This window comes from Drosophila busckii, chromosome 3R, assembly GCF_011750605.1.
Source record: "Drosophila busckii strain San Diego stock center, stock number 13000-0081.31 chromosome 3R, ASM1175060v1, whole genome shotgun sequence".
In the NCBI taxonomy this organism is placed as follows: Eukaryota; Metazoa; Arthropoda; class Insecta; order Diptera; family Drosophilidae; genus Drosophila; species Drosophila busckii.
The window spans coordinates 6,982,015-7,009,549 of NC_046607.1; the positions used below are offsets into that span (position 1 = coordinate 6,982,015).

Here is a 27,535-nt window from a genome sequence, read left to right on the forward strand (position 1 = left end):
ACCAGAACATTTTTCCCATACACACTCATGGATTTGCCTCTAGCAAATTAATGCATTCATGCATAAATAATGTCAGACGCTTATGGAGTCTCTGCTCTGGCCAGTTTGCTTGGGTCAGTGGGCCCAAATGTACTTTTAAATATAGCCAGCGGCCACCGGAGGCTGTGCCAAGTGAGAACGCGTCGAAGAAGTTGGCTAAGCATATAGAGATATATAGATAGCTAAGCATGTAGGCAACAGAGCTGTGCGAGCTACAGCAAGAGCAGTCAATTGGGCTACGCTTCGGAAGTTCGCATACTTTATGCTCAAGTAGTATATTATATCATCTATGTATATATCGATGAATTTTCGAAACATGTTGATGCAAAGTTGTTCTACAGTCTGTTACTCATCAGTCACTCATCTTTTAGTGAAATATTATAATGATATGCCCTAAAGTTATAAAGATTTAGCAATTCATACATACGTTGAAACTAAAATTTTGATGCAAAGTTGTTCAAAAGTCAGTCACTCATCTTTTAGTTATATAATGATATGCCCAACAGTTATAAAGTTATAGGGATTCATACATACGTTGCAACTGAAATTTTGATGCAAAGTTGTTCAAAAGGCAGCCATTTATCATTTGATAAAATTTTAGAATGATATGCCGAATAGTTATAAAGCTATAACAATTCATACATACGTTGAAATAAATCAGAAGAAACGCGCTGCTTGAAAACTTAGCTAACAATACTTTTGCACTTCAATAGGAAACTTAACAAGAATTTGTGAACTTATTGAAAATATTTGTGAAGTTAACTCAAAGATCACATGGAATTTAATCGAGCCGATGCAATAAGCTATATCCACAGTGTACTAAAAGTTGAGCTGTTAAGCAGCGCTGCGATTCGAATGCAAAAATAAAATTTTATGATCAAACAAACTATTCGTGCAGAACATCGGCTGGAAATTGTGTTTACATTCAATGCGGGATAGTCCAAGGGGGGCACGGGGACTTCATAATACTTTAGAGTGGAATATCTTCTAGCCTAAGCTGCAAACTGCGAATCCATTTCAATAATTTGCCGACGACCGAGCGGGGCTGTCGCTTAGACAATGATTATAGATTTATATTCTCTCTCTCACTCGAATTGCAATTCGCCCTATTGTCTGCCCCTCGACAACAGTTTGTGCGCATAATTTTGTTGTTATTTATATATATATATTTTTTTTTTGCATTGCATTTGCCATTATCGTTGCCTTGCTGTTGTTGTTGTTGTTGTTGGGGGCTCTGTTTTTGTTCTGCTTCAATAATAATTTTGACCCACTTCTGCGCTCGACTTGACTTTTTATTGTACTGAAATTAAGTATATTTTGTTCTCGTTGTTGTTGTTGTTGTTGTTGTTTCTTTTGAGGGCAACACAAACACTCGCTGCGAACAATATTTGTACATGTGCTTGGCACACACACACACAGACAGAGGCAGGCAAATATTTTTCAAGACTTGGCTAATTGCAGCTGGCAAAGCTTTGCTTGATTTGTTTTGTTTATGTTTTAATAGCGCTGCTTTATTTTAATTTAACTTTAATTAAATAAAATTAATCAATCAAAGTGATGAGTCAATGCTTTGGACTTTATGCAACATGCAGCGCTCGGAGCTGCGTCATTGCAGTTGTAAATTTTTTTTCGCAACGGTAAACTCGTTTGTAAATAATTTTTATTATTATTTTGTTGCTGTTGTGCACTGTAATTTGCGCTTGCTGTTTGCTTTTGCAATAAAGAACAACAAGAGCGAAAAAATAAAAACAACAGGCAGTTAGTTATTGTTGTTGTTGTTGTTTTTATTGTTAATCATGGCAATTACAGCAACAAACAACATGCCTGGCGAATTGGCGCTTACACGCTTTCATTAAGCTACAAGAAGCAGCAGCAGCTGCAAGTGCTGAGAGCGGGGGCTGTGACTGGGGGGGAGGGGGTTAACTTTAGACCGGCCGGTGTGGCTCAGTCTAGCGTTAAAAATTAGCAAACTGACGACAGTTCGCCGTGTAAATTGACATTTATGCGATAATTACGCGCTTATTATTATTTATAAACAATTGCAGCGCTCTCGACATTTAATTCTTGCGCATTACATGCAGCAAAACCTTGAAATTAGATAGTTGTTTAAACTAAGTAAATATTATTTAATGCTTGTGCTACGAAAATTTGTTTATTGCAATGTAAATGTATAAAAAGCATAACAACAAAATACGTAAGCGAAATCAACGTAAGCGAGAGCAGCAGCTACAGTTTAGATTAGCAGTGTGTATGTGTGTGTGTGTGTGTGAATTGCGTCGCATTACGTGAGAGACACGCGTGGCATTCATATACATGTGTGTGTGTGTGTGTGTGTGTGTGTGTGTGTGTCTGTGAGCAAGGTGAACAAGTTTCTTTGGCATATGAAAATGTTGTTATCATTACAATTGTGTGTATATCAGAAAACGCCGCATGGCTTGAAGACATTTACAAAATGGCCGACGACAGATAGAAACCATAACACACACACACACGAACACACACACACATACGCGCACACATGCTGTGTTACTCGTATTTACGTATCTGTGAAATAAACACTTCCGCATACGATCTCGAATTCAATGAAACAATAACAACAACAACAACAACAACTCAACTTGGAACTGGACTGGCGTGTGCGTTCGAGATAAACGCAGCCGGCATTACCTTTAGCACTGGTTACGCCCACTTGGGAGGCGCTCACAGCATTTGTAAGTAATTAAATTAAACTCGCATTGTGAGCTCAATTGAGTTTTATACGAATTTTATTACACACATTTTAGTTTTAGTTTCTTTGATTACGACGCAATTGCTTAGCAGCCACGCCCACCCACAGCGCCGCCCTAACACCCTATTGAACAGTTGTCGTTCGTCTTCAACGCTTTGCTGAATTTTGATTATTATTGTTATTATTTTTATTATCAATTAAGAACGTGGCCGGCATTTTGTTGGCACACTTGTTGTCGCTGCTGCTGCTGCTGCTTTTGTTGTTGTTGTTGTTTTTGTTGCTAATAGTTTGCGACGCTTATCAATTAAAATTGAAATAAAAATACGCCACAGCCAGAGCAGGCAAATCAACAAGTGAATCAGCGAATTTTAAATGCTCTACACAGCTCAAAGTTTTGTATTTTTTATGCGCTGCACAAAAGTTTTCTATTTGTTAAGAGGTGCTAGTTTTTTTTTTTACTATTTTTTTACGTTCTCGTAATCAAATGTGTTGTTGACGTTGTCGTCGCGTCGTCTATTCGAATTTATTTGCAATCAGTATGGCGTCGTTACTCGCTCGTTCGCTCTCGCTCTCTCTCGCTCTCGCTCTGTCGCTGAGCGGAAAACGCGCTGCAGTTTATATAAAAATTGCATTACTAGCAACAACTTTTAGTAGTCTGTATGCTAAACAACTTGGCGTTGTCTAGCCGGCTGCGCTTAGATAAGCAACAACAACAGCAACAATAAAAATAAAATAACAACAACATTAAGTATTGGAGACTGTAGCTGTCTGTCTGTCGCTAGCCGTGACTCGTTCGCTTGTTCCGCTAATTTGTCGCCCGTTTATGAATTATTGATATGTAGAAACTCAATTGCTACTCACTTGTACATTGGCGTGGACGCCAGTGTGGCATCAATACTGTGTGGTGCTTGTGTGGTGCGTCGACGATCACCACCCATGTCTGCTAGTCGAGCAAAGTCCGTGTCGCGATCCTGATCGGCCAAACGAGCTGAGCGTCGCGACTCCAGCAGTCGCACTTCCTCCAGACGCTTCTTGAGCTCCAGAGGTTCCTGCAAAAAGCAAAAGCAAAACAAAAGTTATAAACAACATGTTGATGTTTATGTTATTTGGGAAATTCCCACAGCGTCATAATTTTAACTAAATGCTTATCAGTTCTACTTAAAGCGCATTTAAATCAACACATATATGAATCATCAATTGAGCGCAATTAATGTAAATAGTTTAATTTATCTAGAAGTTTATGTAGCAGTCACGCCAAGTTCAGTGAATTTTCCGCGTACTAAATTATTGGAAAATTTTAGCGAAAACGTTTGCGTTTGCAAAAAAAAAAACGAGGAATAACCTTGGCTAAGCAGCTTTAGGCGGCTTTGTTGGGCAGCTAATGGGGTCAGGTCAGTTGGTTACAGGGCACGCCCGTTTAGCCAAAACCAAACCATAACGGTATATTCTATAGCCTTTCACATTTGGCTCACACAGCGTATACTCTATAAGACATTATATCTTTATGTAATCACCTTTGTTGCTGTTGTTGTTGTTGTTGTTGCTGTGGCTGTGGCAGCAACCTTCAGAAATTCTTGTGGCTTGTGCTTGAGAGAGAAAATTTGCTGTACGATTTAGCAATTGATTATGACATGTATTATGGCAAACATCTGCACTTGGGGTTTGTGAATTATTTATAAACCGCTTGGCCGCAGCGCTGCCAAGGCGTATTTATTTAATTATTTTAATACAATATATATATATATATATATATAACATTTGCTATGCACTTGCACTAACGCACACTGTTGCAGTTGCAGCTGTGATATGAGATTGTATTTGTGTATTTGTGTTTGCCAATTGATTGACATGCATTCGCAGTTAGCGAGCGTTTTGGCTTATTTGCTATTTGCTTAGCTGATTTAATTGGGCACAAAACGCCGGCCGGCGACGACGGCGGCGATAACCGGGTAAATGCGTCAGCGGGCGGGCGCGTATCTTACAGATACAAAACACACACAGGCACACACACACACACACAGATACACACGCGCGCGTCTCTAACGGGCAAATCGTTGACGTCGCCTCGCACAACGTTGAGTTTATTTTTAATTATTTAAATATTTGGTTTTATACGTTTTTTTTATGCTGTTTTTTATTTTGCTAGCGTCTCGACTGAATTTGGGCTACTAGGCCTCGTTCTTAATTTCATGCATAAATTTCTTTGCTGGTTTCGCTTCGTAAATTCACTTGCACTTTTTTTTTCAACTATTTAAAGTTTTACGCGCAGTTACAGTTACTACCAAAAAGTAAAGCGTAGAGTTGGAGCCACACTTAACCGTTTTTTTTTTTTTTGTTACTGCTGTTGTTGTTGTTGGGCTTTGAGTTTTTTTTGTTTGTCTTGCGTTTGGGTTTAGCTCTTGGCTGATGCGAAACGTTCGCGCGCGCTTTCAAGAATGATTCTGTGCTGCGGCCGCTCGCTGAGTTGTCGCCGGGTCGGGTTCGTCGTTGCTTTGTGTTTGTGTTGCTCGCTCGCTTCGGCCGGCCATTCGGGCGATTCGGCATTTCGGCTTTGCTTTGGGGCCGAAGCAGCGCGCGCTCTCTCTCTCTCGCGCTCGCTCGCCGGTATGCGCGCTGTGAGTTTGAGCAGCATTTGCAATTTTCCGGTACACACACTCAGTTAGTGTATGTGTGTGTGTGTGCGTGTGAGCGAGAGTGAGCTACATTGTGACGTTTGTTTTTGTGTTTCTATGCTTTGTGCTGCTGGTTCGCTTCTACCGTTTTGTTTATGTATCCGCAATGTACTCGCACTCGCTCTCGTTGTATCAATTGCACCCGCACTCTCTCGCTCTCGCTCTATCTCGCTCACTTGCACATTGTACCCCAGCAGCAGCAGTTCCTGTCCCACATTCGCACGCTCTCTTTCTCGCGCTTACTGCGCACGCTCTCTTTGAGTGCAAAACTCAAACGCACTCACTCACTCACTCGAGCGACTTTACGTAAGCTGCTGCCAATACATACGCAAATTGCATAGCTGTGTATGTGTGTGTGTGTGTGAGTTTGTTTACTGCTCTTGTAGGTAGTAGCTGCAACCAATGCTTTATATAATGTTTACCTGTTGTCTGCCCGTCCCGCTCTCTCCCGAAACCCGCACCCGAGTTCGCTTGTACCCAGCGACGAAACAAAGAACGCGCCGCGCTGCGATCGCCGTTGATTTAAGAGCAATTAACTTTGACTTAAGAGAAATATTTTTGTTGTTTATGACGCGCCGGCCGCTTTGGCTATGACGCCAAGTCAACTCATGATGATGATAATAATAATGATGACGAAACGGATGCTCAGCTACGTTTTGTGCTTTTTATTCTCCCTGAGCTCATGCTGGGATTTTTACACCTAGTTCGGGGGGGAATTTTTCGCTCAGCGAGTTTTAATACCCGCATAGTTGTAAATTGTAAATTATGTAGTGTTTACGATCAGAGTCAGTTGGATGATTCCCCCTTAGACTAACAATAGCTCTAATCACAATTAAGTTTATTAAGCGCTCATTGTTTGGCTGCATCACGTACTGGCGACTATCTGTGAAAAGCTTTTCAACCTCAAAAATGCAGCTGTAGCCACTGATAATGACATATTTAGACAATGTGTGTGTGTGTGTGTGTGTGTGGTTTTCAGCTCGAATGGGCGTCTGCGGCTGATATGCTGCTGTTTTCACTGATAACGCTTCATTTTTGCGGTTAGATAACGGCTATCAGTGCTGGCCGCTAGTGCTGCCGACCACATTATGTTGACTTATGCTTTATGCTTCCAAATACGCCCAGTTGGCAGCGCAGATAGCTGCCTGGGAATACCGTTGGTCATGTGCTGATAACGCGCTGCTCACTGATAACAAATCCAACCGCAAACATTTGTGGCCGTGGGCTCGTTTGAGACAAGGCCAAGCGGGCACAACAACAAAACTGTAAATACCACAACCCAAATAATTAATTAAGCGCAAACAAACAACAACAAAAAACAATAATACGCCCTGTTGCATTCGCGCAGTCGCAGTCCCAGTCGCAGTCGCAAATATTTGCCACTTCAACAGCCTCAACTTCATTATTATGAGCGACGGCGCCACTGCAACGCGCGTGGCATTTACCGAATTCGCAGCGCCTCGCCCTGAGATGCGATTTTTTTAAAATGCGTAAACGCGTGCCAAAATACACGAACTGCATGCAAAATCACTAAAAGATACAAAAGAGCGAGAGAGAGCGAGTGCGAGTGTGAGCGAGATGCAGTGCGCACTCGTAAATACTTTTGGGCGCTTGATGCGCTGCATATTAAACAATTGCAGCTTAAAATAAAATTTAGTGCATTGATTTTTGTATAACAATTGCAAAGGCTTTCAATTAATTGCTTAGCTTGGCTTAGCTTTAAATAGTTAATGAAGCAATAAAGTCTTAAAGTGTCTGTGGCTCAATCAATTGAATTTGAGCAATGATTTTAATATTTAGCTTAAGACAACTCAACACAACTTAACTGCTGGATAATAAAATATATACAACAAAGAATTAAGTAATAAATATTATTATTAATTAATATTATTACTTAATTCTTTGCTGCATATATTTTATATTATATTATATATTATAGTATATATTAAATAGCTATGCAAATATGCAAAGCTGCGAACTGCTCAGTGGGCTTGAGCTCAATAATTAATTCAAAAACGTAATAATATTTAAATAATTTAATTTGTATAAAATATAATTGAGCTGACATGCTACATAAGTAACTAAGAAACTTAACTTGGCTAAGCTAGAAAAATCTTCTATCTATAAATAGAAGTATGAAAAAAACAAGAATACATTTTAAGAAAGATTTGCTTTACGACTTATTGATTCATTGATTCAGTCAACTACATCCTAACTATAACTCTTATTGCTATAATTTGTAGCAGAATAATATCTATCTAGAATAATATCTATATCTATCTATCTATAATTATAGAATAAGAGAAAGCATAGGTTTAACTTTGCAGGCTATTAAATCTTCAACTGCTTTTACAATTGAATGCAAATTAAATTGTTTTCAATAAAAAGTTCTATATCAAATACATGACAAATACATAGTTTAACAAAATAAATAGTTTACTAAATAATAAGCATTCCAAAAAATGCTAACATGCTTGCTAAAAATACTTTAATAAAATAAAACTGCAACGACAAAAGAAATATTTGTGTTTTGTATTTTCTTATTTATTTTGTAGTCACATATTCAACTCTTGTCTGAGCATGTGCCTTTCCAGGTATTTACTTTAGATTTCTATGGCTGCGACTCTTTGGCTTTGGCCAATTTGCTTGACAAGCCCAAATGGGCCAGAGCAATTATGCGAATAGCTTCACCCAGCTGGGCAGCGATGCCAGTGCCGATGCCAGTGCCAGCTGCCAACAGATGACGTAGCCTTATGCAATGATCTCAGTTGTTCGCCATTAATGTTTATAATAATGTTATTGTTGTTGTTGCAACACAGAGTTTGTTGCAGCGCCCCAAAAAGTTGCCCACGTGCGCACAATTTGGGTTAATTGTCTATGCAACAAGTCAACTGCAACTCTATTGTGGCGAGTTGACAAAAAAAAAATAAATATAAATAAATATAAACAAAAGCTGCTTAACGCCTTGAATTGTGACACGCGCTTGCTGCCAATTCTGTAAAATATGGCGCATGTTAAAGCCGCTCGTGATAACAAATTGTAAAGCAGCGGCGGGGAGGGGGAGGGGCTTGCATTGCCAACTGAGTCACACACACAATACGGAATTGAACTTTGTAGCTACGGCTGGCGTTAATAAATTTAAGGCGTCATTTGACGCAAACAATTGTTGCTCACTCTATTTGTTTATGTTCAATGCTAAACGTTAGTGTCACCCAATATAGCAGCGCGCACAGCTTGAGCATGAGCAATTCCTTAACTGGACATGAGTTTGAAGGATGTCTTGGCACTGAGTCAGCGATCGATGACAAATTGTCTGCATAAAAGATAAAGAAAGTGACTCAATTGGCGCGCATATCTATTTAGCATGTTTAGCTGCGGAAATTGTGACATTGGGGCGTGGTCGGCTGCACATTCTGATTCATGGCTGTCTAAATTGAAAGCCACTTAACCCATTTGCGGCACATTCGAAGCTTGAATTGGGGTCTTGAAGCTTACAGCTGCTTTTAGTGTCGTCGTAGTTCATTATAAAAGGCCGATCGTATATACAACTTCGAGTTGCAATAAGTTGCTGCTGCTGTGGCCTGCAACATGCAGTTTGTTTGTTTATGTTGCAATTTGTTTATTACAGAAGTTTTTGGAGCTTTCGTTTTCAAACATTCCAAGCGCGCTGATCTTCATTTCATTTTGTTTACACTGCTCGCGACCCACTTGACAGTAAACCGTTAATGCGTAGCTCACACAGATACACACACACACAGTTACACTTGAGTAGCATTTCAGTGGCAAAATGTGCGAACAACATCATCGGCTTAATGATTGCCGCTGGCTGTTGAAAGTTTCGCGCACCTGCTTACAACACCACACCACCCCACCAACCACCCAACCACCCACCTGGCCACTCTTTGCTTGCATGACTTGCCAATAGTAATAGCGCACCTCTGACTCTCTGGCGTTTCATAATCGCTGCAAACGAAAGCCAAGTAGTCGTCGTCTTTGCTTTTGGTTTTTTCATTTTTGTTATAAATTTATTTTCGGTTTTTTTTACTTTCACTTGGCGCGCGGGCTGCTTCATAGATTTTTGGCAATCACGCACAGACAGTCAAAGCGCTAAAAATCAATTTCAGTTAGCCAAGTCTACAGTCTGGGGCTTTCGAAATGAAGTAAATGAATTTGAAACGTAATTGTAACGCATCTCAAAATCATTTGTTTGCAATTAGGCAGCGTCTGGGCTGCTGCTGCTGCTGGCGCCATAAAAAATACAGATATAAAAAAATTTCAAAACTATTTTACTGCTGCTGCTGCTGCTTATATTTTCTTTAATTTTCTAGTTTGCTGCACTTTCATTTTCCGCTTCATGCTGCCCTCTTCAGCTGCAATTACGCCGCAATTATGCTGACGGCAATCACAGTTATGTTTATGCTTGTTGTTGTTGTTGTGGTGTGACTACACAATCCCACAATACTCAACGAAATTAACCGTTATTGTTGTTACGTGCTTAGAAACATTCGCTGCTGCTGTTGTTTTTCTTTTTGGGAAAGTCCATTTACGTCTAAAGCGTGAGAAGCTACTAAACAAATAAAGTGCATAAACTAAAGCGTTAAGTTGCTCAAAATTTGTTTATTGAGCTAGCGATCTATAGACTATAAGCCTCGCCAAACAAACAAACGATTGCTGCTGCTGTTGGCAACAACTAGTTGAATAATAACCGTTATAATTGTGCGACTGTCGCTGCCAGCAGCGCACCTGGCAGCAACAGCTCCCGCACCTGTGGATTACAAAACATTAACTTAATTCCATCTCATTTTTCATTTGATTTTACTTTGCTGCGTCTTCTGCTTTTGCTGCTGTTGCTGTTGCTGGCACTGGAAATTAATTATGCGTTTGCGCTCAATTTGTAGCTGCAGACAGGCAGAGATACAAACTGAGTGTAGATACTACAATGGGTGGGTGGGTGGTTGGTTGGCTCTGCTTGGTTCGGCTGAGAGATTTGCGGGTGGCTCTTTGGCTTGGCCCTGCGAAGCGAAGCGAAGTGAACTCAACTGAAATGTGGGCATCGCCTGTTCGGCTGTTTCACAATGACTCCAAGAGCGTCCACAATTTGGCGTCGAGGTGTGGCGGGGCGTGTGTGACGTTGCCGTTGCGCTTTTGAAATTCGCTTTGGCCGCGTTAGTTGTTTGTTGGCCTGGCCTGCACTTGTGTTTGATTTTGCTGTTGGAGTGACTTGCACTTGCTCAGCACTAAAGATTTTAATTAAGCGATTGGGCCCGACGCCATTTCAAATTGATGGCTTACAACAAAATTTTTGGTCGCCTTTTGCTTGTTACCATTTGCCAGCTAATTACCGGTATGTGTTTGTTTTCGAAAGTCAGTTAATAGACGGCAAAAGTAAGCAGAGCAATGGCTAAATTAAATTCTTAACGTAGAGTCATTTAATTTTTATCGAAATTTAAAATTGCATTTCAGTTGAGAGAGAGATTCAATAAAAGCTTGAAAAGCACACAAGAGCAACTAAAGCATGGACTACTTAGAAGCGTACCGAGCCAGGAAGATCCAAAGGATGCACCACACAGATCTGTTGGATATTGATATCCCATAACTAACTCTAAAGCTGTTGCAATCACTTAAGCAATTTATAAACTAGTATAAGTTATTATAATAAAACAGTAACTTATGCTAATATAAGAAAAAAAAGCTTTAATAAGTTACAAAAAAAAAATTAAATTAAATAATTAACGTTTGAACGAAATGCATTTGTTTTTTTATTTAAATGCAGCAGTTAAAATTTTAGCCTGGACACAAACCATTTAAATAATGATTCTAACTTAGAATTCAATTTCAAAATAATTATTTAAGACTGAATGATTCTGCGTGTAATTTTAATTCATATTGGGAGAAAATTATTGCATTCAAAAATATTTTAATTCAAGATTAAATTCAAAAATTATTTGAATCTCTTACATCTCGGATCCAAATGCAAATGCGGCTGATTGAAATTAATAATTAATAACTCCTAAATAATTAATAAATATATACGCTTAAGTTTAGCAATTATCCGTTACTATGCTTATTTAACAAATTAAATTAAAAAGCAACGAAATTCTTCAATAAGTTTAATATTAATTTCGAATTTAAATAGTGTAAGAAATTTAAGAAAAGTTAGATTAATACTTTCAGTTACTTACACATAAATAAATAAGAAATATATACGTTTAAGTTTAGCAATTATATTTTAGTATGCTGATTTAACAAATTAAAATAAAAAGCAACGAAATTCTTTAATAAATTTTATATAAATTTCTCAAGTAAGAGTAATTCTTTCAGTTACTTGGGGCTTTAAATCAAACTTCTTAAAATAAATAGCTTTTTCATCTATTAATTAATTATCTCTCTATGCTGATTTAACAAATTAAATCTAAAATTCTTTAATAAGTTTAATATTAATTTCTTATATAAATGTAAGAAATTTTTTATAAGTAAGAGTAATAAATTTGATATTAATTTCATGAATATATATAAGAAATTTTAATATGTAAGTAAGAGTAATTCTTTTAGTTACTTGGGGCTCTAAATTCAACTTCTTTATACAAATAAATAACTTATGCATCTATTAGTCAGTAAGTATGAATCTTAAGAGCTTTAATAATTAGCAAAACTATTTGATTAACATATTTTACATATATATATAGCAAATGTTGTACGTTAGCTGCGCTGCTTAAAACTAATTTGATTGCCACTTTAAGTGTGTCAAGCCTAAACTTGTCTACTTTCTATACGAATAAAAGACTTAAACTCAAACGAATTATTGTTATTATAGCAGGAAAGATCCATATCTAAATCTCTTTCAATTAAGCACTGCACAATTTCTTGAAAGTTTATTGAAGTATGGGTACTGCTATTCATGGAATTTCATTTTGATATATTTGTGTCAATTATTTATGGCAATAAAAGTGCCAAACTAATTGCAAGCTGTAAGCCTTTTATGCCATTTGCGTTTTGTATGCCAATAAGCTGTAGATTGCACTTAATATCTGTATTATTTGTATAGAGCGGCAGATGCGGCAGTCGAACGACTGGCAATGGGCGCCTGGAGTGGCACACACACACACATGCAAAGCTGGTAATGGTAATGCCAAGGTGGCAAAGTATCTATTAGATGCCGTTAACTGTAACTGCAGTCGTTTTATTCGCTACCAACACGCAGCTCGTCTGTCAGTCAGTCAGTCAGTCAGTCAGTCAGTTTGTCAGTCAGCCAAATGCGCTTGTCAGCGCTGCATTCAAAATTGGCTGACTGGCTTTTCATATTGCCAACTAAGTGGAGCGACAGCTACGACGGCTCGAGGGCTGTTGCTGTTGGTGGATCACTCTCCACTAGTTTGGGCTACAAAATGGGGCGTAAGCTTAGCCACACGGCCTGTGTAATTACGAGCGACAGGGGCAGGAAACGGCAAATTAGAAGCAGCGACAGCGACGGCGACTGCGACAGAATTATCCTGCGGCTGCTTATGGCCACGATTAGCGGCCATAATTTCCGCGTTTGACAGCACGCAAGGTTTTGGTTGGAGTTGGTTACTCTTTCGCTGGAATGGAGCCATAAAACTTGATGATTTTCAAATTAGCCAGTGCACTGATAAGCATTTGGCGCTTATGAATAAAAGTTCAGAGTCTGTTATTAAAACTTATGCATAGATAGTTGGTTAGCCAACATTTGAATACATGTGAGCAGCTTGGCCCACATTCAACTTGAAAATGCAAACATTTTAATTATGTGGACTCACATTTGACATTTTGCCAGCTCCACACCCCACCCCACACTTGATTTAATGCTAAATTAGCAATAACCCGGAAACTCTCTTGACTTGACTTGGCTTAGCTGCCACAAATGGCTGCACGCAGCTGCTGCTTGCCATTGCTGACTCATGAGCAACAATTGACCAATTGCAGGTGTGGCTCGATCTGTCTGTCTGTCCGGTCTGTCCCACTTTGGAGCAACTTGCGCCGCGGCGCCGGCATCCGATTGTGAGAACTTAACATGTTTGTTTGCTCCGGCGATTAGAGGCGGAAATTTATGGTCACTCATAAGTGGGGCATGCCACCAGCAGCAGCAGCAGCAGCAGCAGCATGGCTGCCTCTCTTTCTTAGCCATCAACGGGCTGTCAGCGTGGCCCACATAGCCAAGCAGAAAGTGAAAACTTGCACAATATTTGACCCTAATTTATATTTTGGCCAGAAGCGACGCGACGACGCGCAGCACGTCGATTTATATTAAGTTTGGTTAGTTTGTGTTATTTTGTTGGTATGTCAAACGAGTTGGAAAGTGCGAATTTTTTCACGACTCAAAATTAGCATAAGAATTGCAAACAAAAAAAAAAGAAAAACAAATGAAAACGAAAACTAATAACTGCGCTGTCTAAAGTTCAAGTTTTAATTGCACACAAAATTTTAACTTTTGTTACAGCTCAGTTTAGTTTATAGTTTATAGCTTAAGCTACAGTTGCGGCTTTTTGATGATGCGCTTTTGTTTTAAGCTGGCTCAAACACATAAACAAATACCGGTAGTAAACAAGTTTTGCATGCCAACGAGCCAAAGAGATTGCAAAGGCAATAAACATTGCCAACTGAGCAACAATAAAATTTCACACCTACTTAGAGACACACACATATGTGTGTGTATGGCTGTGTGTGTGTGCTATGCTTGAGTAAGTAGCTGCAAAAAATAAATGTATCTCATGGATACGCTTGTCGTGTATCTGTAGCTGTTAGACAAACAGCTGCTGCTGCTGCTGATGCGCTAAGCAAACAATGATTGGCATCTGTTGTTATCGTTGTTGCTGCTCGGCCATTTTGCCAGGCATTTGCACTCACTGTAAATTGCTTGCAAAAACTTTTCAAATAATTTTCAATTTGCTCTCTCATCGCATAACTTGCTACATTGGCAGTCAAAGTTTAATTGAGGAATCTCTGCTGCATTGTTCGGCAAACTTTGAGTAGTTGGGCCGCTTGTACATCGAATTTGCACCTTAATCGAGTTACCTGTTCGCCCAATTGCTCATAATCTGTTTTTAGCATACGCACCTGTGAATGAGAAAGAGAAGAATAAGCATTTAGTTAATTGTTTTGCATACAATACGTTGCGTCTATATTTAAATTTAAAGCATTTAACAATTGTCGCAGCGTGTGCCATAAATTGCCGCTTGCCACACCAACTGTTGCTGCTTTTTATTGTTGGCAAACACACCTGTAAGCCACAAATCGTTGGCGTTTATTTTCTTTTCAACAGCAACAACAATAAGACAGTTGATATGTTCAAGTTGTTGCATAAAGCAAAGCCGCAGTTTAAACAAATGCAACAAAAGCTGCCTCGCTGGCATGTGGCACGCGGAGCAAAAAAAAGAAACGTTGCGCTGATTTTGCAGCAACGGAAAAGTGAAAGTAATGCAACAACTACAACAACAACACAGTAGCCAATAAACAACAACAGAAACAGCAACTCGAACTGGGAAAACAAACATAGCTACATATGCATATTATGCTTGCTTGTTTATTAAATTTTCCACAGGTGAATGAATTTAAATTTTGCAAAACGAATCCAGTTGTAAAATTGTTGTAGAGTAAGTTTTGCCAGCTGCCGTCGTCAGTGGGGGCAGGCAGGCAGTTGCAAGATAAAAGTTCACAAGACTTGCAAGACATAGTTCAAGTTGTTGTTGTTGTTGCAATTGCCAAAGCGCAGGCGCGCGCACCTGTTTTCATTGTCGTTGTTGTTGTTGTTGTTTGCAAATCTCATGGCAACGATCGCTGCAGCAGCAGCAGCAACCGCAGACAATAAACCGCAGTAACAACAAAATTCCGCATTTATCAACAACAACTTTATGTTTGTTGCAAGTTGCTTTTAAGCATCTGCAGAATCGTACAGCGCACAACTTTTAATTGAGTTATAATTTTAAATAAAAGAAAACAACAAATTAGCTGTAAGCTGTCAAAAGTCAAAATTGCTTGCATGTCTACGAAGAATCAACAACAGCAGCAACATCGCTGACAATGTAAAGAGCAAGTGGGTGGCAGTTGTTGATGTTGTTTGTTTGTTTGCAGTTGTTATTAGCGATCTGGTTAGACATATCAGTGTATACAATGCTGGTGGCCTTTACGGTAAATTACTTTGGTATTGTATAGAGATTAGCTCCTCACTGGTGTACAAAACATTGGTGAAATTAACATGTTGATGTTACAGGCTTTGTCGCTTATGTTACAACAATAATCTATTGTTTGTATGCTTAATCGAAATGTGTTTAAATTGTTGAAACAATAATTCTACAATAAATAACATTGGTGAACTTACTGCATACTCTTCATTGATGAAATTATTAACAATCGATAAACAATTGAACGTTTTAGACTTCAAGAGTTAGATATATTGCAATTGGTGAATACATTGGTGAATGCCCAGCAACCTTTCATTTCAACAATTATATAAACAATTGTCACTAATTTAAAAAGTGTATGTTATTGGCTTTGTCTTTTATTTTACAATAATAATGTGGAGTTTGTATGCTTAATCAAAATTTGTTTGAATTGTTGAAACAATAATTCTACAATATGTAGTATTGGTGTATTTACTGCATACTCTTAATTCATAAAATTAATAACAATCGATAAGTAATTAATCGATTTAGCAGCCTAAAGACTTTAAGAGTTAGACATATTCTAATTGGTGAATGCACTGCAACCACTTATTGTTAAATTCAACAACAATATCAACAATTGCTGCTAAATTTAAAAATGTGAATATTATTGGCTTTGTCTTTTTTTTTACAAAATGCAAAATGTGCTTGAATTTTCGAAGCAATACTGCTACAATATCTAGCATTGGTGAATTTACTGTTGGTGAACAAAACAGTGGTGTAATCAAATGTGATTATTAAAGTCTTTGTCTTTTATTTTACAACAATAGTGTGGAGTTGGAATGTTTAATCGCAATGTGGTTGAATTGTTGAAGCAATAATTCTACAATGTCTAGCATTGGTGAAATTACTCAATTTACACCAACAAAGTGATAAATTGCTTCTTTCTTGTAAAGATTTAGATATTTGGTAAATACATTGGTGAATGCATTAAAAACTTGTCATTGTTGAGTTCACCAACAATATCAACAATTGCTGACAGTCGTACTTAAGCGTTCAATTCAATTGTAAGTAAAAAGACAAAACACTTGGTAAACATTTAAAACTTGTGCATAGTTTGCTATGTTATTGACCTTTGACCCAGCTAGCATAGACATTTACCTATTTTTTTTGTTTTATACTATTTATTTACAGTCTCGACTCTACTCAACACCTTCAACACACACATACAATGCAGCACTATGGCAACATAATTGTTGCTTACTTCAAATTTATACAGACACTCTGCGGAGTTTAAACGCGTGTGTGTGTGTGAGTGTGTGTGTGTGTTTAGGCTCAGGTGTTCAGAATGCGGCCTAATTAAATACAGCCGGTTTGGTTGTTTGTTGTTTGCTTTGTTGGCCATTTGATTTTTGGGACAACTGAATCTAATTAAAGGGAAATAATCGTATATTTGACAACAGACGGCGAAGAAGCGGGGCAAGCTATTTATTTTCCAAGTTAATTTATGCAACAAATGTTTAGAGTTTTCTTACGGTCAGCGCACGCTGCTCGACATCAAAATGTTAATTTAGCTCATTTGTAAGTGTTTGGGTGGAGAGCATTAATTTAAATGAATTGCCGAACGGCAATCAATAAATAAAACAAAAAGCAGCTAGAAATTGTTTGCTCATTAGAGAGAGTTCAGTCGCTCGCTGTGTTAAGCTGTTATTGCAACTAAACTGTCACTACGCTTATCGTTCAATTGCATCACATGCACCTGAGTATTGATAACAGACATAGCGTTGCATCATGGCCAAGTTAGCAATGGGCCCAGCCCAGCACAGCTGTGTGGCTCTTATCAGTGGCGAAAAAAAAAGCAAAAAACAGCAACAAATAAAAGTTTTGCTGGCACCGACGCTTATCGCGCAACGCAAGTGCACACAAGTGCCACAAGTCTGACGTTGGGTGCAACAACAACAACAACAACAGCCACAGAGTCGAACAGCAACTATTTCCGTTGTTTTTTTGGTTATCAGTGCTCACGTGCGCTGCTTTAGTTGGCTGCTTTTAGCTTTTGGGCTCGGACTGATTAAATTTTAATGCCAACTTATAGCTGCAGAGAAACGTTTGCTAATTACTTTAGTTGCAAGCTGCAGCAATCTCTGGCTCTGCACACGTGTCTAACACAAATCGTCAAATTGTCACGTCCCCATTTCAGTGCTGACAGTTTTAGCTCAGCCTCAGAGCTTGGACTTCATTGCCGCAGCTTGAGTCGCAGCTGCCAACAGTTTGTAATAAATTTATTTACTTGTAACTTTTGTTTAGTGTTAAATGATTTGCATGCATATACTGCTGATTAATTAATTATATTTGTTTTAATTGTCATTGGGAGCAGCTGTAATCGGCGACGCTCATTGTCAACTAAATGCGCATTGGAAATATGAAAATAGTGCGGCTATATAGTATAGGCTTATATAGACGGCTGAGCCATTGAGCTGCTGTCTATGTAGGCGATTTATAAAAGATGCTCAAGTGACATACATTTCCATAGATTTGTTTATACAGCACCATGCATGTGTGTGTGTGTGTGTGTGTGTGTGTGTGTAGGTAAAAACGCTAAAATGCTTTTATGCACACGTTGAACAATGAGGAAATCTTTACGAGCACATCTGGCGCATAAAGTGTCCAAGCAAACTGCGGGCAACATCATCTGCGCTCTCTCTGTTGCTTTGCTGCTCTTTGTGTGTGGCAAGTTGCAGTTAAAGATGTGTACATGGTCAACTGTTGCTGCTGCTTCTTGTTGCTCTGGCAATTAATTATGTCTAGCAGTTGACAGTTTCTCTGCCTCTGCAGCAGCAGAAGCAGCAGCAGCAACGTTTGCTTTACTATTTGATCTTTGCACTGCGATAGCGCAACGTGTTGCATGGCTGGAGACGTTCGCGGGTTCAGCGGGGTCAGCAGAAATGTCAAAGCAGCAACCAGGAAATGTTTGAGCAACATTCAATGCCAGCGCACTTGCCCCAGTTGCAGTATCCAACGCCCCATCCCTTGCGGCTTGCTGTGTGGCATTTTAAGAGTTTATTCTGACATTTGTAAGTCATTTTAATTGCAGCCAAAAATTCAAAACTTGACAGCAGCCACACATTTGTGGCTGTGGCAGCTTCCAATATTGGGCTGACCCTCAGCTGAATAATTAGCTGACACTCTAAACCAAAAATGTTTGCCTGTTATTGAGGTCACTGCCGTGAAAAGCCTACAAAATGCAGCAATAATAGAAAAAAAGAAAAAACACAAATTGACGAAGCGTTAAGCAGTCGAGTCGAGTCGACTCGGAGTCGAGTAGGTGAGGCAATAATACAAGCGAGCGCTCAACCAACCACAAAAACAAGCCAAGTCATTGTTTATGCAGCTCACGCAGCCAAACTAAATAATAATAAATATTAAAGCTGCCTTAAAAAGAAAATTGTTTAGAAAATTTTACCGTTGCAGTCGACGCACTGACAGCTGTAGATTTGAATGCAATTAGTCAAAGCTATTCATAAGTTGAATAGCAAAGCCTCAAAGGACTCGCTCGCTGTCATTCGTTTGCTGCTTGTGTCAGCTTATTGAATTTCAATTTAGCAAACTTTTGCTTTGATTGCAAATCTAATTTAATTAATAATCTTTAGCCTTTGACTTAGCCTTGCCACACACACACACACACTGCAGCAAATTTTGAAATGAAAATTGTGTAATAAACGAGAATCAAAGTCTAAGGCCATTTGCAGTAAGCCAAGCCAGCCAGCCAGCCAGCCATCCATCTAAGCTGTCAGCATTTGGCCAACAAAATGAGTTACAAAAATCAAATAAAAGGCACAGACAACAAAATTTTGTTAACAAAGCGTTACGCTTAACCTCAATGGCTTTGGCTTTGGCTTCGGCTTCGGCTTTAGATTTTGGCAGCCAGCACTCCCCACAGTCAACAGTCAGCACAGAATCCGGCGCAGGCGCGGCCGTTATACTTTATGCCGTTTATCCGTACAACATTTACCGTTTACCAAGCGCAGCGTTTACCGTTGCACCATAAATTTACTGCAAATTTTATGCAACAAAGAGCCTTGAGACTGATACTGAGACAGAGACTGAGACGTGTGTGTTTGGCAATTTTTGCAGCTCTGATATTTTTTTTTTTTTGGAATTTTTTGTGCACAGTCTGATTAATTTATAAGCAATGACGCCTCTTTTATGCTTATTTTTATTTTCTGCTCAAGCTTGTGACATTTAAGTGTTTGTACGTCATAAGTGTATCTGTGTGTGTGTGTGAAAACTGGAAATGCTCGAACTGCCGGCTATTAATTTAACAAAATTTGTTTAACTGTATTTTAATTTGCACTTTAGCTATGAACGCATCATCATCAAAACGAACATTGTTCGCGCCTTTGTCGATGATTATCTTTTATTTTTGTATTAGCCACACACACACAAACACACGCGCGCTTACACGGCGTATACGTTTTTACTCTCGGGGACATGCAATTTTCCAATTTGCTTAATTGCCACATTTCATTTTTTACATGCACAAATTTAGTGGCAAGTGGCAACAACAGGAAAATGCATTTTATGTTAAACAAAAAACTTTGCTGTCGACACAATCCACATTCAATTATTATAGCTTAATCAAACTAATGTTATTTACATCTGATTTTTTATTGCCAGAGCCGCCACCTACTTTTTCGAATTTTGCCTTGGCAACAAGCATTTCGTGGGGGTGTTGCCATCTATGACAGCTATTAGGAAAATGCCAGCAAATTTACATATGTTGATACTCGTAGCGTGCAGCGGCAGCAGCAGCAGCAGCTGCAACACCTTCGAGTGAATAGATATGTGTGTGTGTGCCTGTTAACTCATGAATGCCAACACCCACATGTTAACCTTCTTCAGCGTCAATTTAAGCGATTTAATTAACCATGAAGGCCTACGAGCTACGAGTGTTGAGCAAAAAGCATTTTGAGTTCACTAAATGCAGCTGAAGAACGAATTCATTTCATACCCTTACCTAATTAAGAAATTCAAACAACAAGCTGAAGGCTGCGACGCTCGCATAAATATTATAATATTATACAATATAAATATACCTAAATGCAATATACACTTTGATTGCTTTATTTATCAGCATCAACTCTTGGTATAGCTGAGCTATTTATGTAAATCAAGAATAAATATACTGAACTGCTAAATACGTTTCAATATTATCATAACCAACAACTGGACTACTCATTCACATTTAGTTTACCCAACTTATAAATACGCTTTATAACTTGCTCAACATTAAAGCGTCTAAATATGTTTGAATTTCTCTTTTGCCAAACTATATTTTAAATTAAATCTTAGCGCTCACTTGAGCTACTTATTAAAATCAAGCAAAAATTGTGTTTGTATTTAAGCTTTACCCAACTAATAAATGCGCTTTATAGTTTGCTTAATATCAAAGCGTTAAAAATATATAAAATAGAGCCAAGCCTTATTTAATTTGACTATTCATTAACTAGACTGGTTTCATTTTATTCAAATTCATAATATAGCATGACAGAGTATAAGAAAAGTTACCCAACTTTTAAATATGCTTTATGCAGTGATCAATGCTAAAGCGCATATAAATATATTTAACTTGCTCATAGTGCAAATAAAACTATAAATAAATAAAATACTTCTTTTAATCATTAAAGTATAGCAGCTTTACTCAACTTCTGCATACACTTTGCTCAATATTAAAGCGCATAACAATGTTTGATATGCTGCTAAGCCAAACTATAGCTTAAATGAAATCTTAGGCTACTTGTTTAGTTCATGTATACATTATGTTAGTCAATAAGCTTTACTTAACTTCTACATACTCTAATAACTTGCTCAATTTTAAAGCGTAAATCTTTTATTTGACTTTATCATAAGTATATCGCACTCGTTTCCATATCTTTCATTATATTATTGAGTCACTTGAGTGCCACTTGTACCACTTGAACGTTCAGCGATTTTGTATTAATGTGCATGTTAAATTAATTATGCGCCGAAAATAAAATTAAGAATAAAAATAAAATAAAAACGCACAAAGCGGCGGCAGACAAAAGACGAAAGCTGCTCAAGTAGCTCTTTGAGAATATTGCAGCAGCAAAAAAAAATATGTTTTTAACACTTTAAGCAGACGACAAGTCGATAAGCAGCTACAAAGCAAAAAGGAGAGAATGAAAAAAAAGCAAAGCTCATGCTCAGTGTGGAATTAAAAAAGGCAACGCATTGGCAACAATTTATTAAAAAAAAGTTGAATGCCATCTGCCCAGCTAAGAGTGCGAGTGTGTGTGTGTGTGTTGGTGTGTGTGTGTGAGTTTATCGCGATGATGTTTTGACCTGGACATTTGCTTAAATGAGTTGGCAATATGTATGCATGTTGGCAATACAAGCGGATTACATGGCACAGTAAGTTACGGACAAGGCGGATTTGCCGTAGAGCGAGCCAGTTGCACTCAAAGGGGCGCGGGGGCGTGGCGAGGGGGTTAGCGCTGTGTGCGGTAGGTGTGGCAAGAGTTAAAACCTGACGGTAAGAGTCTGTTTAGCAACTTGCAAGCGGATTAAAATTAATTTTATGGCTTTCGTTTAGTTGCTGCTCAAAGTGCGCTGCACTTGTGTTGCTGTTGCTGCTGTTGCTGTTGCTGCTGTCGCTGTTGCTGTTGTGCCTGTCATAATAAAACTGTTTAATTTGCTCGTAGCTGTGACACACACATAAGTGTAGCGTAAAGTGTGTGTGTGTCAACTATTTATGAGAGTTGACTGCAAAGTTTTTGGCAAACTTTGTTGCATGCAACAAGCTGAACACACGTTTCGTATGCCGGCCGGCGGGCCCGTCTAGCCATAAACTAAAACTCAAGTCGTGTCGACTACATTTGCCACAAGTTGCGCGCTGCCAAATTTGGCCAATGCTCAAACTCGAGCCGAGCCAGACAATTTGGCTTTTGATGCAACAAATTGTCAGCGGCATTTTGTCATAAGCTTTGAGTGCCTCAAGTGTTTGTCAGCAACGTCAATATGACAGTCAGTCAGTCAGTCAGTCAGAGTCTGTAAGTCCAATTTGGTCACAGCCACAATGACAAGTGGGCATGTTGCTGCTACAAAAGAGTAAAAGGCTAATTGAAGTGGAAACAATGACCTTTCGCTATATAAATTAGTCACAAACAATTTAAGTTGAAGCAGTAGCTCAAATGCGGAGCGAAGCGTGTAAATTACTTTTGGCCAAATACGTAGCGCAGCTAAGACAAACAAGCTAACCAAACTTTAATTGACGCGCTGCTGCTTTGACAAAGTTTGCAAGCGAATAAATGAAAACTTTAGCTGCTTAAATTTACATTTGAGATGCGCACAAATAAAATTGATAACAAGTTGGGCAAGAAGCAATATAATCGAAATTTTTATACACATGCACATCTAAATATGCTTTATATAGTCTTCAATATGAAACCGTATTTTGACTTTCTTAAAAACCAAACTAAGCTTTAGCTAAACTCTCAGTACACACGAGCTGCGAATTCAAATCGATAATAGAATTATAATCGAATTTGCCCAACTTCTACATACGCTTCAGACATTCAATTCAAGCGAATAAATGAAAACTTTAGCTTGATAACAAGTTGGGCAAGATTTCCGTAAAAACAAACAAAACAAAGTTGTAGTATAAAGGCCTTACCCAACCTCTAAATATACTTCATAAAGTCTTTAACTTTCTTATAACCCAAACAACGCTTCAAATAAACTCTAAGTACACTTGAGCATATATTATGATTCAATTTAAACCTTGCCCAACTTCTACATACGCTTTATACATTACATATTAAATGCGTATATAAAATTGATAACAAGTTGAGCAAGATCTGCGGAAAAACAAAGTCACGCAAGCCGCATTAATCAGCAAATGACACAACAAAGAACAAGCAACAAGTCAAATGGCGACATTACCTGCTGCTGCTTCTTCTTCTTCTTGATTGGTGGCAGACAATGCGCAGCTGATGACGCCGACTGCGTTTACATGGAACAGCTAATTACGCGTTAATTTATTGCCAACTCCTTGGCTGAATCACTTGTCAATTTCGTCAGGCATTAGCTCATGATAAGAGTTGAGGAAAGTAAATGCATTGGCCAAGTTGAGAACAAAAGCGAGGCAAGTTAATTGGCGCTAATTTCGCCACTGGCAACAAAGAAGCATAAAATGCGTATTGGCCACACTAAGTGCAGCTGCAAAAGTTCTAGGCCCAGTGTGATTTATCAAAGTCGAGCGCAGCGCATCCTTGCAGCTCAATCAATTGTGTGTGGGCAGTTCACTTAAAATCCAATGACACTACTCAAGAAAGTTGGGTGGGGGGGGGGAAAGCTATTAAAAGTTTTTTGCGAAAATCATATGGCAGCTAAATAGAACACAGCACAAGTTTGCATTAAGTATACGCCTGTTGGGCCTTGCCATGCAATTTTCGCTTTGCCGTAGCGAGTTGTATTTATTTTATGTTTTCGTTTTCGCTTTTTTTTTTTTGCTGCGGCTTGCAATTTACCTCAACCCACATTCAGCTCGAACTCATAACCAATCAGCCACTTTAATAACCACAAGCCAAGCAGGCAACAGTAACAAATTACGAACACAAGCCGCAATTATTTGCCACTCATTGAAATTGTACCATACAACAAACGATGTCGACGACGTCAATAAGCAGCTATAAAGCAAAGCAGGGGGGGGGGGATTGGGGAGCTACGTATCTGGTACGCAAACTAAATAACGCTTAACCTTGAGTTGTTATGCAAAAAAGAAACCAAATCGAAATCAATTTTGAAAATCCGCTCACGAAAACAATTGCCAAGTGACATAAAATCAAAACCAGAATTGAAATTGAAATTGCGACAACTGCACTTAAAACAAATGCAATTTAAAAAAGTTGTTTAAGGCGGAAACTATGAACGATGAATTAACAAAATCATAAAAGAGACAAGGACAACAAACAGCAAAGCTTGGCTATTTCGGTTGACCAGGTCAGCAGATTCCAGCAAACACACACACGGACTCTCTGACGATTAATTTGTTTTATGATTTTACGACTTGGCACAGCCCACTTAACAACAACAACAACAACAAATGCAGCAGCAGCAGCTGCGTGGCAACTGAAAATGCCATGGCAAGTAAAATTTGTACTTGGCCAGCAGCAGAAAAATGGCAGTTAAATGTTACTCTCTGGCATCTGCTTGGGCCAGCAAACATGAGCTAAGGAGTTGCCTGTTAGTTAGAGAGCCAAGTCAAGTCAGTCAGCCAGGCTGTTGGTTCATTTGCCCGTCGGGCTTGTGGCCATTAGAAACGCCCCTTAATGGGTAGTTAACCGCCTTAAAATGTTGCGACGACGCGACGGCAGCAGCAGCAGCAGCAGCGACTGCCCAACGCCCCAACAACAACAATTGCAATAAAATCGGTTAATAATGTTTTTCGCAACGCCATTCAAATGCTTAGCTTAGCTTGGCTTTGGCCAGGCTAAAATATAGGTTAGCTGCACTTTTCGACGCCAAGGGAAACGTTCATGGCTTTAATGCTGATCATCAGCAACTTCATTATTATTATGGTTGCTGTTGTTGTTGTTGCAACGAACGCAGCGCTTAACCTCTGATCGAAGAGGCTGTCTACAAAATTGCCAATGAGTTGACCAAATACAACGAGCCAAGGCGAGGCCAAGTTGGTCAACAGGCACCGTGAAAGTGGCAAACTCAACTGCACATGAATATAAAGCATGCAATGCTCATTTCACCAATCGAACGTACCGCAGCCTAATTGAAAATGGAAAAATAAAAAAAGCATTAGCGAGTGGAAAACGTCTAACAATAATTTCTAAATTTTCTAATTTGATGCACGTTTACTGAAGTCAAAAACTATAACAGCAAGCAAAGGTGGAGCAACAATGTACCAAATAACAATGCTGCTTAGCCACTAACTAGCTCCAGCTCTCTAGAGTGGGGGGAGGAGGAGCAAGCCATGTACTTTTCACGGTTAGGATTTAGGCCAACGTAACCATACGAAGAACGCTTTGGCTTTACAGCCAAGAACGAGCTGCAATTTCTGTTATCTTTGGCGCATCACTTTATTACCAAGCCAGGCCAAACTCTGAACTGGTTGCTGGCAACTCCAAAAGCTCAAAGCTATGGCCAACATCGAGCTGCAGCCTAAGCTAGCAATTATTGTTGTTCGCCATCCATACGAGTGCAGCATGTGAATATGAGCTTGAGAATTGTATTGCAGCCACAGCCGCAGCCACAGCCAGAGAGAAATCTAGACAATGCCAATACAATGTGCAGTCGACGTCTCTATAGCTGATTGAGATACCCGCCGCCGTATGCAAATTTTCTATATCGCTCAGCATAAAATATTATTAGCAACAATAGCTGAATACAAACTTGATAATAATGCGTTCGCTTTTTGGGGCGTGGCAGCAACACACAGACACACGCACAAAAGTATAATGCACAGTACAGTGGCGAGCAAAGTTATGCGCACTGCTAAGTTAATTACTAACATAGAATACTTTGAGCCAATGAGCATTTTTAGTTTAAAGTTTGATTAATTCATTTTTCGAAATTAAATTGAGACGTTTACAGAGCGAAATTAAAAGTGTCAAGTCAAAAATATTTAATGGTTAAGAGTCGACTTTAGGCTTGAAAAATTTAATAATTCGCAATAGCAGCAAAAGAGTTGAAATCTTTTCAAAATTATTAAGGGTGAAGAATCGAGCAATTTGGCTTTAAGCTCGAATAATTTGTATTAGCAGAAAGGGAATTATATTAAGGAATTTCAACAAACTCTAAAAAGATTTTTAAATACTTTTAACTTTAATTATTTTTTGAAATCATTTCCTTTTATCGTCGACTGTTCATAGTTAACATTAAATAAATAAATAAAAAAAGTTCATAAAAGCAAATATTTTTGGCTTTAGATATTTTTTTGGGAATAAATAATGTGTTCAAGCCAATTTTGTTTAGCATCGAAAACATTTTTCGAAATATAAATGAAAGCTGTACAGTATGAAATCAAAAACTGAAAATGTTAAAGAATTGTTAAAGCTGAAGAGTTGGCTTTATGCTTTATGCAAATTGTATAATTCGCACTAGCAGGAGAAAAGTATATATTTTCAAAATTGATTCGCTTAAGCTTCAAGAATTTCTACTAGCAGAAATGGAATTTTATATTAAACAATTTTAACAAACCTTAAAAAATGCATTAAAGAGAATATTTTTGGCTTTAGATATATATTTTTTTAAGAAAAGCAGCTACGAATGTGCTCAAAGTAATTTTGTTTAGCAGCGAAAACATTATTTTCCAAAGAATAGCATTTTTTATTGAAACTAATAAACTGCATTCAATTTGAATTAGAATAAATTCAGTTTGAATTAATGCATGCAAAAGAACAATGCAAATTAAATTTTTAAATAGAAATTAATTCAGTATGAATATAATTCTTTAAGAATGCAGCTGAGCGTTATTAGAAATTCAGTTTGGATAAAAATTAAAGCATGCAAAAATATAAAAATTCAAGCTGAATTAAATACAAAAATGATGTGAATCTTTTCTAGGTTTCATATGCTGCTAGACTTAACAACAAAAACATTTAAAATCACCTTATTTTGAAGTGTTTGTATTGATGTTTACGCCACTGTATCTATGTTCAAATGATTTCAGATTTCAGTTGCATATTCATGCAGTCTCAACATGATTGTTACAGATTCTATGGAAATCATTAATAATGCGACTGCTGATGCTGTTGCTGTTGTTATGTTGTTGCTGTTGTTGTTGTCTTTATTGTTATTGCTGGTTGCATCTATGCTTTGATATCGCTTGTTGAATTGTAATTCCTATGAGAGCGGTCACGTTGGCAACGCTTCGCTGCTTGCAACTTATTTATTTATTCTTATGCTTGTTTGTCTTGCTGTCGCTTTGTGCGTGTGCAAGTTGCTGT

General features: G+C 38.3%; 1 protein-coding gene across 2 annotated transcripts in view; it reads right to left on the minus strand.

The window, feature by feature from the left end:
* Positions 1-27,535, minus strand: part of LOC108603416 (AF4/FMR2 family member 4) — a 98,419-nt gene that overhangs the window by 43,418 nt on the left and 27,466 nt on the right. For both annotated transcript variants that reach the window (XM_033294123.1, XM_033294122.1), the window contains exon 2: positions 3,629-3,816. In XM_033294123.1, coding sequence (XP_033150014.1) covers positions 3,629-3,816 — 188 coding nt within the window. The remainder of the gene's footprint in view (positions 1-3,628; positions 3,817-27,535) is intronic.